The 13,651-nt window shown below is 39.3% G+C and overlaps 1 protein-coding gene across 2 annotated transcripts in view; it reads right to left on the reverse strand.

The window, feature by feature from the left end:
- Dock8 (dedicator of cytokinesis 8) overlaps positions 1-13,651 on the reverse strand; it is a 216,514-nt gene that overhangs the window by 133,334 nt on the left and 69,529 nt on the right. For both annotated transcript variants that reach the window (XM_074051975.1, XM_020186256.2), the window contains 2 exons: positions 9,223-9,398; positions 6,012-6,083 (listed from right to left, as the gene is read on the reverse strand). In XM_074051975.1, coding sequence (XP_073908076.1) covers positions 6,012-6,083; positions 9,223-9,398 — 248 coding nt within the window. The remainder of the gene's footprint in view (positions 1-6,011; positions 6,084-9,222; positions 9,399-13,651) is intronic.

The raw sequence follows: 13,651 nt of genomic DNA on the forward strand, positions 1-13,651 counted from the left end.
AACAGATGATACCCCATTCCTTGATATCCCTGCTCTCCTTGAGGGTGACCTTCCTTCAGAATCACCTTAATCACCCAGGATGAAAGACAATGTCTAAGGGCTTTTACGATGCTGCCATAACACTCATGAAATGTTTCACTGTCGCTTGGAATAATATACCAAGAATAAATGTTAGGTAAACAAGTTTAAGTACTTAAGAATCTGACTCACCTCCAAGACATCAAAATCATTCTGAAGTTAATCACCCCTTGGTTTATTTAGAGAAAACGACAGAGAAAATATCTTTAAAATACTTGATATCACCCAAAGGAAGCCATCAAACATGAACCCACACAAAATTATATAGATATAAGCAAATGAGATGAGATAGACAAGCAAACATGGCACCATGTTAGTCATTAAACCAATGACCATTAAAAAAAAAAACATGGAGGAGAAAAAGTACTCTTCTTGTTAGGGTAAGGACACTAAACTTGATGCTCTAGACCTGGAAGACAGAATGGTGCTTGTTCAAGAAATCTTCTAATCTAAGTAACAGAAAGATTTCAAATAAGAAAATACATTTCTTATGCACATGTGAATAAATGAATAATAATTAAAAAAAGAAAATACATTTCCTTCAAAAAACCATCATATATTCTACATTTCTGTCTAATTTAACCTTTTCCTAGTTAGTTAAAAAAAGAAAACAAAAACTTTCTTCTATCCTTCATGGGCACTATTTGTCTGATTTAAACTTCTCAATTATAGAACTTGAGTGGCTCATGACCTATAGATGACGAGTGGGAGGGAACACAAGTGGCCATTATTCCACTCCTCTGCCCCCTAAGTGGGATTCAAAGCCATTATCACAGACAGTGAGGTCATAAAAGCCTATCTCTAGATGTTATGGAGAAATGTAATATCAGCAAGGAGATAATTGAGGAATAAAAGAGCTAACTAAATCAGTGCTTGACTGCGTGGTTTCGGATGACCAAGACATGACATAGAAGGCAAAGTAACTTCAGTAAGTACAGACTCCTGAAGTCAAGAAGACATTCATCTTTACTAAGAATGTGAATTAAAATATATGGGATAGAGTTTTTGTTTTGGTTTATTCTCTTCACATGCTAATGTAAGTGCTTTTTCTGATATTTAATAAGTATCATAAATAATAGCTAATATTTATTGAATTTTTACTATATGTCATACTTATTTCACTTGGAAGGAATATTTTGAATAAGTAAATTATAACTAGATAAACCCTAAAGTATAAAGCTTATGATTTTTTAAATCTTATCTGTATTCCAGGAATATACAAATGAAAGTGTCTGTAATGTGAAATCTACCCTGGATCATCAAATTGAAAGAAATCTTTGACAACATTGAGTTGCCCTCTTGTATTTTAAACTTTGCATATACCTTACCAGTTGGTCTAATTGAAATTATTTGTCAATTGTGCAAGAATTATTGAGTCATATTCTGTAACGACTGAATAAAATCATAAATAAGAGCTAGTTTAATAGTTATTGAATTATTACCTACTGCCCAGAAATCTGGGTACTTTACATATATTTAACTTATTTTTCATATACAATAAAACTGATAATATAAGTATTATTGTTTCTTTTTCTTTCTGTACTGAGTACTGAATCCCAGACCTTTCACGTGGTTTGAACTCAGGGCCTTGTACTTGCTAAGCAAGTGCTCTGCCACTTGAGCCATACCTCCAGCCCTTTTTGCTTTAGGTATTATTCAAATAGGGTCTCACATTTATGCCTGGGCCAGTCTGTACTGAGATCCTTCTAGCTACATTGTTCACATAGCTGAGATGACAGGCACAGGCCACCACAACCAGCTTTTTAAAAAATTTTTTTATTTTTTATTGAAATGGAGTTTTGAGCACTTCTTGCTCAAGTTGGCCTCCAACTATGATTCTCCTGATCTCTTCCTCACAAGCAGCGATGATTACAGGTATGAGTCACCATACTTGCTAGGATTGGAGGAATTTAAATTTTATTTTAATCTATGAAATTTAGCATTGGCAAGAATACAGAGCAACAGGGTAGCTTCATGCTAAGTTGGTAATGGAGTGAATTAACATGACTTTTCTGGAGGAGAGTCTGACGGTGATTAGAGAATGTATTAGGTGCACAGGTTCCATTTCCTTCTTCAGAAATATTCTCACCTGTGTAGGGACCAAGTGCATCTATAAAGACCCAGAAAAAATGGAAACTCATCGAACCAAGTAGCTAACTTAATGCTTGAATCTGGAAAGAAACCCTGTGGATCAGATGTTGTTGGAAAGAATTTTCCCAAGGGAAATTCACTCAATAAAGATAGGAAGGTGCTGTATATCTTCCTTCTTACATGTCTCTGAATAGTCAGTGTCTATACTAGCCAGAAATCTGAATTCTTCACTGCAGTGGCTGATTCGTGAAGGCACTCACAGGCTCCACCCGACTTCACTAGTATGAACCACCACCTTCTTCTTACCCTCATTCTACATCACCATCATTCTACAGACACACAAAAACAACTCTTAGAAAAGGACTGAGCTAAAATGTATGTGTGGCCTGGCAATAAATTGTGCATTGGATTCTTCCCACAAGGAAAATATCATGGATGCACATAAAGAGTGAATGAGGCTGGGTAGGAGTGGGTGCTAGAAATTATAGCTTTCATGTTCAGAGTGTCAAATTTGGTACAAGAGAATCAAATAGAGAGGTAGAAGAGATGTTCCCCCTACCCCACGCACACACCCTAGTAAAACACTAGTCAGAGTTCAGCAGAAGCTGGCAATGAGTTTTGAAGTTTCATGCTTCTCCTGCCACTAGCTTGTTTCTGGAAAGGGAAGTGTGCAGAGAACTGGGACAACATCAATTTCCATTTTCAGCATGTTACCAAATGTAAAAACAGATATTGCTTTGTTTTATTAAAAAAAAAAGAAAGAAAGAAAGAAAGAAAGACTTAAGCCAGGTGCCAGTGGCTCACGCCTGTAATTCTAATTACTTGGGAGGATTACAGTTAGAGGCCAGGATGGGCAAAAAGCTTGCAAAACCTCTTCTCAAGGGAAAAAAGCTTGGTGTGGTGGTAAGTGCCTATCAGCCCAGTTATAGCAGGAGGCATAAAATAGAAGGATCTCAATCCAGCCTGGCCTGGACAAAAAGCGAGACCTATCTCCAAAATAAACTGAGCAAAAAGGGCTGGAGGCATGGCTCACGTGATTGAGTGCCTGCCTAGCAAGTTTGAAGCCCTGAGTTCTAACCTCAGCACCCCCCCGCACAAAAAAAAGACTTAAAACCTTGAATAAAATAAATGTATGGATAATCAGTGCTTCTGCAGAAGAGATAAAAAGAAATGGGGACCAAAAGAGAACAGAAGCAAAAATCAAATGGCAATGGTCTAGACTAACTGTAACCCAAAGCCCAAGAAAATAGAAACCGTAAGGGAAAATACCCATATAGATTGAACTACATAAAGGTAAGGATTAAAAATTACAAATAATTTAAGAAGACATACTGGGTAAGGAACTTAAATGATAAAGGGTTAATATTTTTAACCATTTTTTTTTTGGCAGTACTGGGGTTTGAACTCAGGGTCTCACACCTGCTGGGGAGGCGTTCTACCACGTGAGCCACTCCTCCAGTTTAAGGGTTAGTATTTGAAACAAACAAAAAGTGCTGCTAAAGCTATGCAAGACCAAATTACTTAGTAGAGTTGAATAAATTTCATAAATAAGCAGACCACCAAGGAAAAATTACAAATGGCCAACAAATATATAGAAAGACATCCAATCAAATAATCGAAGAAAATGAATAAAAGACAGCCATTTTATGAAAAATTAGAAATATTAGTAAATGATAATATTCAACATTCTTGAGACTTATGTACATATTGTTAATAATCTTTGATCTATTATTTCCTGATTCTTAAGTTTGTGCAAATGCTTACACACAAAATTTTGGCTAGAGAGATTTATTCCAAGAGGTAAATCATAAATGTGCACAAAGCTTTAGTGAGGAGGCTATTGCTTCACTTTGAGTATAAAAATAAAAAACAGAATCATCTAAACATGAAAATTAGCTAAATGAATTGTGGTTTAAGTATATTATATTATCACTAATGAAAGTATTATGGAAGAATATTTAATAATAAAGAGAGACAACCACCACTTGTTATGACAATTGAAAATATATATTTTAAAAGAGTATTATAATCTCACTTAGCTTTTCTACTAACATACTACAAAGAGTCATGATGCAAAGGTTATACATGTTAAACCTTACACAATGTTACAGGAAGTTATATGTGTATAGTGAAATGGAATTATTTTGGTTTGCTTCCATATAAATTTCTACAGTGAGTATTCCAGAAAGAATCCTTTTTTTCTGTTAAGTTTGTAGAAGGTAGGAAAAAAAAAGAATATTCCAAGGAGTTTGCATTGCCACGAGCAATGAAAAAGTACAGTGTCTCAAATAGAAAATAAATCTGAAAACCAAATTTAGTAAAATGGACCTTTCTATTTATTGTTCCTTCTCAGATTTTTTTAGAACTTTAATATCCAGGAAGTACCTATAATTATAACATTTAAAGCTTGAGAACAACTTGTTCTGAAATCTTTACTTATTACCAGTGAAGCATAATCTTATGTGACTGCCTGACAAATTTTATTTTCCATTTGTATTAAAACAGAAGATGGAATAGCATCTAACTTTCTCTTAATTACTTTTATAAGCTATGCTTTCTCTCCCTCCCCTATTGACATAATGACATCACTCCAAAAAGCATCAGCACAAGTGGGATGGCACATTTCCAAGAGCTGGATAAAACTCAATCCCCGAAGTCTTTCATCACTTATCCCAAAGAACAGTAATTCTTACTGGGGTAGAGAGGAGAGGCTGTTGAACTCCAAGCTTGTCAAAGGTTCTCTGGTGTGTCTCTAGTGAGTGGGCTCCAATCTGTAGACAGTCCCCATCTTGCTCCCCAAAATGTACACACACACACACATGCATGCACACACACACATACACACACAGGTTGAGAATTTCAGCATATTCAGATGACTGTCACGAGAGAGTTTCATTCACTTCAGTGAAATGGGACAGAAAATGTCATGAGAAACACCCTTTTGACAGGAAAGCTAGCAAAGTAATTTATTTCTGGGTCACAAATTTTAATGATTTGACTCTAAGACAAAGTTCCAATTCATAGGAATTCATCAGGATAAAAATTAAAAAGCTCTATCCTTTTTCTTTTTCTTTCGATATAGTGCTTCACTATGTTGCCCAGGCTGGCCTTGAACTCCTGGCTCAAGTGATCCTTTTTAACAAAGACTATAGCTGTGTACCATCATGTCTGGCTAAAAGGCTCCATTCTTTATGTTAAAATATAACTTTCTTCATAAGTAAATGATAAAGGAAACATGGCACATCCTACACAATTTCAATGATAAGCAAGAAATGGGCTATCAAGCATGAGAACAAGGTGAAATTATAGACAGTAAAAAAGTTAGGTGATTGCCAGTGAGGGAAGCAGCAATGAACAGGTACAACACAGGGGATTTTTAGAGCAGTGAAACTCTTGTGTCTGATGCTGCAAGGACAGATACATGTCATTATAGAATATAACTTATCAAAACCCGTAGAATATACAGCTCAACAAGTGAACATTAGGACTGAGGATGCAGCTCAATGCATGCCTAGCATGACCAAGGCCCTGGGTTTCATCTCCAGCACAACAAACAAACCAGAGGACACTAGTGCAAACTATAGACTTTAGTATCAACATTGGCTCATCAATTACAGCAAAGGTACCATTCATGCAAGTTGTCTAGAGCAGGGCAACTGTATAAATGGTGGAGGGTGTGGGGACTGGTGAGGGAGTGTGTGAGAAATCTTAGTACTTTATGCTCAATTTTTCTATAAACCTAATGCTACTCAAAAATCTATTAATTTGAAAAAAACCCAAGAAAATGCTAACAATAAATAATTAACCTTTATAGCTAAAGGCGGGCAGAAAAAGTAACTTACTTCCGGTTCACAATCAGCCACTCCCGAATATAGGTCTGAACGCAGTCTCTGACATGTGGGTCCAGTTCAACCCTAATTAGATGGAAAATGAGATAAAGACATGTAATGACCGGGCAAAAAACAACAAAACGAGCCCTTATCATAACTAAGAGGCACAGTATGGTTCCAGACACATATCAACGGAGAATGCTAACGATGTTCTTGACCTTCATTTCACAAGTCTGAAGTGTTCCTGAGGCAACAGTACTTTTCCTTTGATGGGACACACATCTTCACATTTCATGGTTTGTGGGGTTTTCTGTATTATTAAAAATTGTTAAACTACACCTATCCCTGAAGGCATTAAGATGAAAGACAGGTAGAACTAGCTGTAATCAAATACCAAACAAGCAAAAAAGTGTAAATACTTATTTCTAACAGGTAATTTTTTGCTTATGTGCAGCTCTGTTAGGACATGCACATTCTCCTTTTAGAAAGCCAAGAAGAAGAGCTATCTTAGGCTTTGATAACTTTGTTGATGATGGCTCTGGCTGGTGATCATTTATTCTGATGGTTCCTGACATACCTGCTTAGAAGTATGTTGTAAGAGATATTCTTCTCATGTTTCCAGTCGTGATAGAAATAATAACAGTAGCAAAGCTTTTGAGATTGTCGCAAATGCACTAGTACTAGAGATAAATGGACCTACCTTCTACAAGTCTTAATTTTTCTCCTTTGTGAAAAGCGTATGCTACAGTCTGGATCTTGAATGTCTCCACAGCCTGTCAAAGTCTTAGCCCCCAGCTTGGAGTATTGGGAAACCTCTAGGTTTCTAAGGTCCTTACAGAAGTCTTAGATCAATGGGGAGGGGACATTGGGGGCGGGGCATGCCCTCAAAGAGGATGGTGGGATGCAGGTCTCTTCTTCTTTGCCTTTTGCACCTGGCCAAGAGGCAAACAGGCCTCCTCTGCTACCTGTTCTTGCCGTGGTGTTGTCTGCTGACACAGACCCAAAGCAATGGGGCCAATCAGTCATCAACTGAAATCTCCAAAACTGTGAGCCAAAATGAATATTTCCTCTTTTAAGTTGATGTATCTCAGGTTATTTGTCACAGTAAGGGAAAGCTAACACAGGGGAGAAGAAGAGAACCCACCTGTCAACTTGCTGTCAGTATGAGATCAAATGTTGCAAAAGTTGAACTTGTGCTCTCTGGGCTCAGACTGCCTTATTAGCTCTGTGACCTTTGGCCAGCCATTTAACCCTTCCATGCCTCAGTTTCCTTATCTGAAACTAGTGATAGTAATAACAAATGTGCTTCCTGTAGAGAACCATGTGCTTGGAAGAGTCTGGAATATAATAAGAACTATATGTGACAGTTCATACTTTATGTACAATTTTACTACGAGCTAGGTGCTAATGTATTCACTTGAATGTATTCACTCAGTTAAGTCCTACTTGGCCCTCCAGGGTAGGCACTACTGTTATTCTCCTTTTGCAGAAGAATAAGGTAGTAAGGGTCTTGCTCCAAGACCACCAGCAAGTGGTAGGGCAGGGACTCACCTGGAGGCCCAGGCTTATAACAACCACGCTAATCAGTGCTCAGCACAGGTTCAGCTAAGCTATTAGGTTCTGAGCCAGAAACAGGACGTTCATCATGTACACAGGGTGATTGTGGTGATGAGATGCCTTCCCGTGCTTTATTCCACAGAAGACTCAGGCAACAATAAGAAGAGTAGAGGTTTTTTTAAAGTCATCAGTTAGCTCTAAGTTCTAGCAACAAGAAAATCTTATACTCAAAACTGATGTTGGAGCTGCCAGAGTGGCTCAAGTCATAGAGCATCTGCCTAGCAAGTATGGGGCCCTGAGTTCAAATCCCAGGACCTCTAAAATAAAAAAAAAACTGATGCCAGGGAAAAATTGTCTCCTTTATCAAAATTCAGTAAAAAAAAAAACCCTCTAAAGTTATTTTATCTTAAAGAGGCTTTTCCAAGATTATGGACATATTTGAAGATAATTAACCGTAAACTTTACACAAAGAAAAAAATGAAAATGATTCTCTACCAAAGGTGGAAACGATGTGTTACTTGTATTAAAGTCCCATCTGCATAAACGGGCTGACAACAGGGAAAAATGTTCCCAAAGATGACAATGACTTATTTCCAGCGAAATAAGTATTTCCAAGTCCTTGAAGCTGCACATATGGCCAGTTCTCCTATGAGGATGAGAACTGTGTGAACAAGAGAGAGAAGGAACTTAACAACACCATGTCACTGTCACCCTACCTCCTTAAAGTGTGATGAAATAAAATCCAAAATGGAACTAGAATCTCTCAGGGTAAAGAGCACAGAGGCTGTGTCTGACTCATGATCTTCTTTTGGGACTTTTGGAGGGAAATGAAAAATTGAAAACGTCCAGGACGATATGAATCTCAATTTTGCTTTTAAAATGAACACAAATAAAAGTTTACCCCAAACCTTGAACGAGACAACGATTTGTACACTGTGGCAGCAACAGGAGTTTCACTCAGATAAAATTCTAATTGTTTGATATCAAAAGCTAATGTCCAGGCCTACAACTTAACCCTAAACAGTTACTCACTTACTCCATAGTGCTTTTCCCACTGTTTTCCTCCTTGACGAAACTCCCTGCAGAGAAGAGATTTTGTCTGACTCATCTTTTTAGCCCCGTGCCCAGCACAGAGTAGATGCTCAAGAAATGGGGGCAAACTTTTTTCTAACTTCAGCTAGCCTCTTGTATGGAAACAACTGAAATGCTTCTGGATGGAACTATTTCAATGATTATTGTGAAAACTCTTGACATATTTACAAATGGAGATAGTGAGGCTCATGAGGTCATAGAATTGCCCCAAAGTCACTGAGCTGGCACCTGGGCAGTCCAGCTCAGAGTCTACATGTTTAATCTCTTTTGCTTCAAAACAGAGCATTCCATATTGTCTCACTGCGTCTCTTGAACTGACTGGGCTCTCTAAAGCCTTTACTTCATAAACTGTATTCATCTCATTCATGCATGAGGCCTCAGGCTTGATTCCTAGCACCACAAAAGAAAACACCCTGCCTACATCTAGGTCACAGTGTCATTTACTGTCCTTACATCTTAATACATTTAGTAATCTTGCTTTTTTTTAAAGAAAAGTTCAGAATTAGGGCACCTCCTCTTACCAGTAACCATCACGACAATCACAATTTATTCATATTTTAAGAAAATGATTTACCCTTCCTCTGGTAAAGAAGGCTGCAAAGTCCTACATTCCTTGGGTGTGAACACCACATCCAAGTCGTCATCGGTGAAGTCTCCCAGCTCCTGGGCCAGCTCTACATCCAGGCTGTTCAGGTGTGTCATCAGAAGTCCTTCAAAGTCCACAGGCTCCACGGGGTCATAGAACTGAGGCTGGAAGGGTAGGGAGAGAAGAAGGCTGTTCCCACACGGCTAGAGCTCGAAGGCAACCAGAGGTGTTTTTGCCTTGCCCTCCCCTTCAATTTAGTGCTTTGCTCTTAGCCTACAGCAAAAGTAAAGTGACTCTGGAGAAGCTGTCAAACAGAAGCAGTGATGGGGAAAGGAAAAGAAATGCAGCAATGGAAAGTCAAGTCATAACACGATGAGTAATTAAAATCACACCCCAAGGCAGAATCTTCCTCTGCTTAATTGCAGCTTGATGGGGAATCCTGAGAAGATCCAAAATGAGATCACGAGGTTTTGTGGAATTTCTGTAATTTCTCCTGCAAATGCTCTCTGAGGCCATGTTTTGTTTACCCAAACACAGCAAAGTAGGGAATGGAGGCAATTTTCCAGAAATTCAGGCAAACTCAACACTCTTTTGGCTGAGTGCTCAGGTTCAGTGTTTCCTTTGGCCTGAGTTATTCTATGTGTTGGCTCTCAAAAGCCAACACTTCACACATAATCACAGCCCACAGTGAGCCAGGCTTGGTGGCTGAAACTCTCCAGGACTTCCAAGCACTCACTACTAGGCTGGTTGGTGCTGGGCTAGAAGAAATTTTCACCGGACTGCAGCTAAGTGAGCAAGTTCAAGGCAATCTGCTGAAGTGTGCCCATGGCTAAATTTACTCACGGTGCAAGAACTGCTCTTTCTTCTTCATTTTCTTCTTATTAGTGGGAGAGAAGGAATAAGAGAAATGACAGAAATAGACGGTAACAATGTTGTTGTTTAGTTGATAGCAACAAGAGTTGGCAACACTTTGTCAGTTCCTAATTAAATAAAACATGTTTCCTTATCTGTGAAATCCAAAGATTTGAGGACCACTGCCTTAAGCTAGTAAGAGAATCACTTAGATCAGATAGACTGTGTAATAATAACAACAGTAATAATAGTGATAACTGCCACTCTGCGGAGTGTTCATTTATGACACGCCATCAGCCCAAAGGGGATACTGTTCTCCTCTCCCTCTACTCCCAAAAGACCCACAAAACAAATCCAAATTCTTGACTCACTGCTGTACTGTGAAACAAGGACAGATCTGAAGGAAGTGCTAATAAAACCGGTTTTTCATCCCTTGAAACCACATACCAGCAAGGGCTTCAAGTAGAAGAGGAACAAAGTACTGTTGAAGAGGTAAGAGGCGGTAAGATTAGAGCATGTAAATGTGGTTTACCCTGTCCTCTCCCCTCCTTTGCTGTCCCTGGTGGTAACGGAAACATAAATGACGGGGAGTGAGGATAAAGATGCAAATAGGGGAAAATATATTCTACTTCCTGCCTGCATTCTTGTAAGTGACTGATGATGTCAGTAGTGCAAAAGGGGGCAGAGGAAAAGGTGACGAGACCACGAGCTCAGGTAGTGGAGAGCAAAGCACTACCCTTCTTCATTCCACGTGGTCATAAGAAAGGACAGAGAAGTTTCCCTTGGTTCTCACTAAGACCACAGGTCAGCAGAGGAGAGTACTGCAGTCCTCACAAGGGCATCTCAGAGTGAAGCATTCAGTACAGGGCTGAAGGCGCCACAGACGAGTCTGTGCAGGAGCCAGGTGAATTTGCAAAAGGGCTCTGTTGAACCATGCCCGAGGGAACAATGACGTCATCAATGCACAGAACTGAACCTGCCACAGACACCTACAGAAGATCATCCCCAAAGAAGACAGCAGTCTGTCCCATGCCCCATGCCCCTGTCCTGCCTGACCACAACCTGGAATGACGTTTAGAGTCAGGCAATGAAATGACTTCTATAGGAAACTATGAGAACTGCAGATTGCAGCCTCAACCTCAATACAGAAGTTCAAACCCACTGAATTAATAATTACTGAGCACTTGCTATGTATTACACATACATAAAATATATTATATACATAGATAACACATGTATAAATATATATATGACTCTCACTAGAGTCCTATGAAATATGCATTCTTATTACCCCTATTTTACAGATGAGGAAATTGAAGGCCAGAGTTTGAATGATTTGCCCATGATTACATGGCTAAGAAGTAGCCCATCTGGAATTCAAATCTAGGCCGGCTCATGTTCTCTTAATAAAAATTATTTTCATTGTTTTCTCTTATAGGTCTTTCAGGGAATCTGCATTTCCTGAGATAAGTAAAACAAAAGGCAAAAGTAAGTGTGTTTAGAACCACGTAAAAAATATTTATCACTAAATTCTTCTCTGAGATTGACTGCTCAAAGAAATACTAGTAAAAAACCCAAAAGAAATACTAGTAAAGAAATAAATGATAAACAAATGCACTATGAAGAGTATCAATTACTCAAGCAGGGGCACTGGAAATATACATTTAAAATTACACTGGAGTACAATTTGAAGCAAGGTGACATGAGTATAATCACCACGAGTAAGTAGAAGCTTCATGGTGAAATGACATTTGTGTGCGATTATCAGAGAGGGGAAAAAAAGTTCATTTCCAGCCAAAATACAATACCCATCATGTTCCTGAAATTCAAAGCTACAATGATGAAAAATCAGCATCTAGTGGCACCTGTGATCTTCAGAATAGAGTAGCCAAAGACCAGGAGCAAAAGTGGCAACTCCCTTCCTTATCATCTGCTGAGCATCCATAGACTATAACCAATGAGTGGGGTGGTGGAACACAAAAGAGGACAAGTAGCTACCTCATGGAGCTGCACACTAACCAACCATGAGATGAGTTCAACTTTCTCATGCATAAATCATGCCATCTTTAACAAAAAGCGGAGTTTTCCTCATTGAGCACTAGTTGTGTGGCAGTGTGCCAAGTGTGATACACACAATTGGTGGTAAGTTCATAGACTCTGGAGGTCTGAGTATATCTCAGGACAGAACAGACTACGAACAAAACTGCAATGGCAGAATTTTTACTGAGCACACTTCCAGAACTACATGCAAGTTGGTGGTTAAAAATTTGCCTCCCCTACCCTTTCCATACTGACAGTAACAAGAGAGGAAACCAGTCACTCCAAATGTGATGCAAACTAGGCTTGCCACTGGCAAGTGCGTGGATGGAGACCCCAACTACTCTAAACTAGGCCCTCAAACAGCTGTTCCTCTTACAAATTCAAATAATAACCTGGAGCCAAAACAGACATCTGTTCTCTGGTCTATGTGAAGTCTTAATCTCACAGGTAGGTTTTACCATGAGGCGATCAATTACGCACACACAGACACAACTACCCACACACATCTACTTAGAGATAAGCCAAGGGAGAAAGCCATACGGAAGAGTTTCAGTGGCATGCAACTTTGTTGGGGGAGAAAGTTTGGGAATCGGATGGGGTGGAGGTTGGGGATGTTCTCGAATCAGTCCAAGGAAGGACTTGGGCTTTTGGCAGCTTACAAGTCAAGCCTGACACGTAACTGTTTTCTTTCCTCTGCTGTCAAGCTATATGTGTCTTCCTGGTCAGTTGAGAACAAACTAGTTTAATGCTATGCTCCAAGGTAATTTCAGGAAAGTTACTTTCATACTACAAGCAATTGCACTGTGCATATAATTTGATACAATGATGTAAAGGAAAAAGCCCTTTTAAAATGAAACAAATGCAAATACTTAAGAATGCAAACAATCATAAACCAGTCTTTACTTCTGTGGTGGGTTTTGTGATATGTCAACTTGGCTAGGCGGAACTGCAGTCCCTTAAATTTCCTTTCTAGAGTTTTCAGACAGGGTGGGCTTCCAACGTTTTCTCTTGCAAGAGCTAGAGAACAGAGGGAGACTGCAGCAACTTTGAGGAATACACACACCTTACAGTAGTATAGTCCAACACTGATTTAGGTGTTGCTGTGGAGGGGTAATGCCAATATAATTAAAGTCCCTAATCAGTTGATTTTAGGTTAATCAAAAGCGGTTGTAGAGGTCAGGTGTGGTGGTGCACACTTGCAATCCCAGCTACTTGGAAAACTGAGGATTCCAAGTTCGAGACCAGCCCAGGGGAAAAAGTTAGGGAGATCCTGTCTCAGAAACAAAATACAAACAAAAGGGCTCGGTTTGCAGCTGAAGTGCTAGAACACTCACTTAGCATGTGTGAGGCCCTCCAATCCCCAGTATGGAAACAGAAATTGTCCTGATGGGGCTGACCTAGAGCCTTTTCTAAGACAATCAGAAGTCAAGCATCATCAGTTCATGCCCAGCCTGCTGTGCGCTCTCCTCCCGGATGGTCTACTCTGTGGATTTCAGGCTTGCCTAGCCAGTCATGACCAGTTGGG

The sequence above is a fragment of the Castor canadensis genome, chromosome 13 (genome assembly GCF_047511655.1).
Source record: "Castor canadensis chromosome 13, mCasCan1.hap1v2, whole genome shotgun sequence".
Lineage (NCBI taxonomy): Eukaryota > Metazoa > Chordata > Mammalia > Rodentia > Castoridae > Castor > Castor canadensis.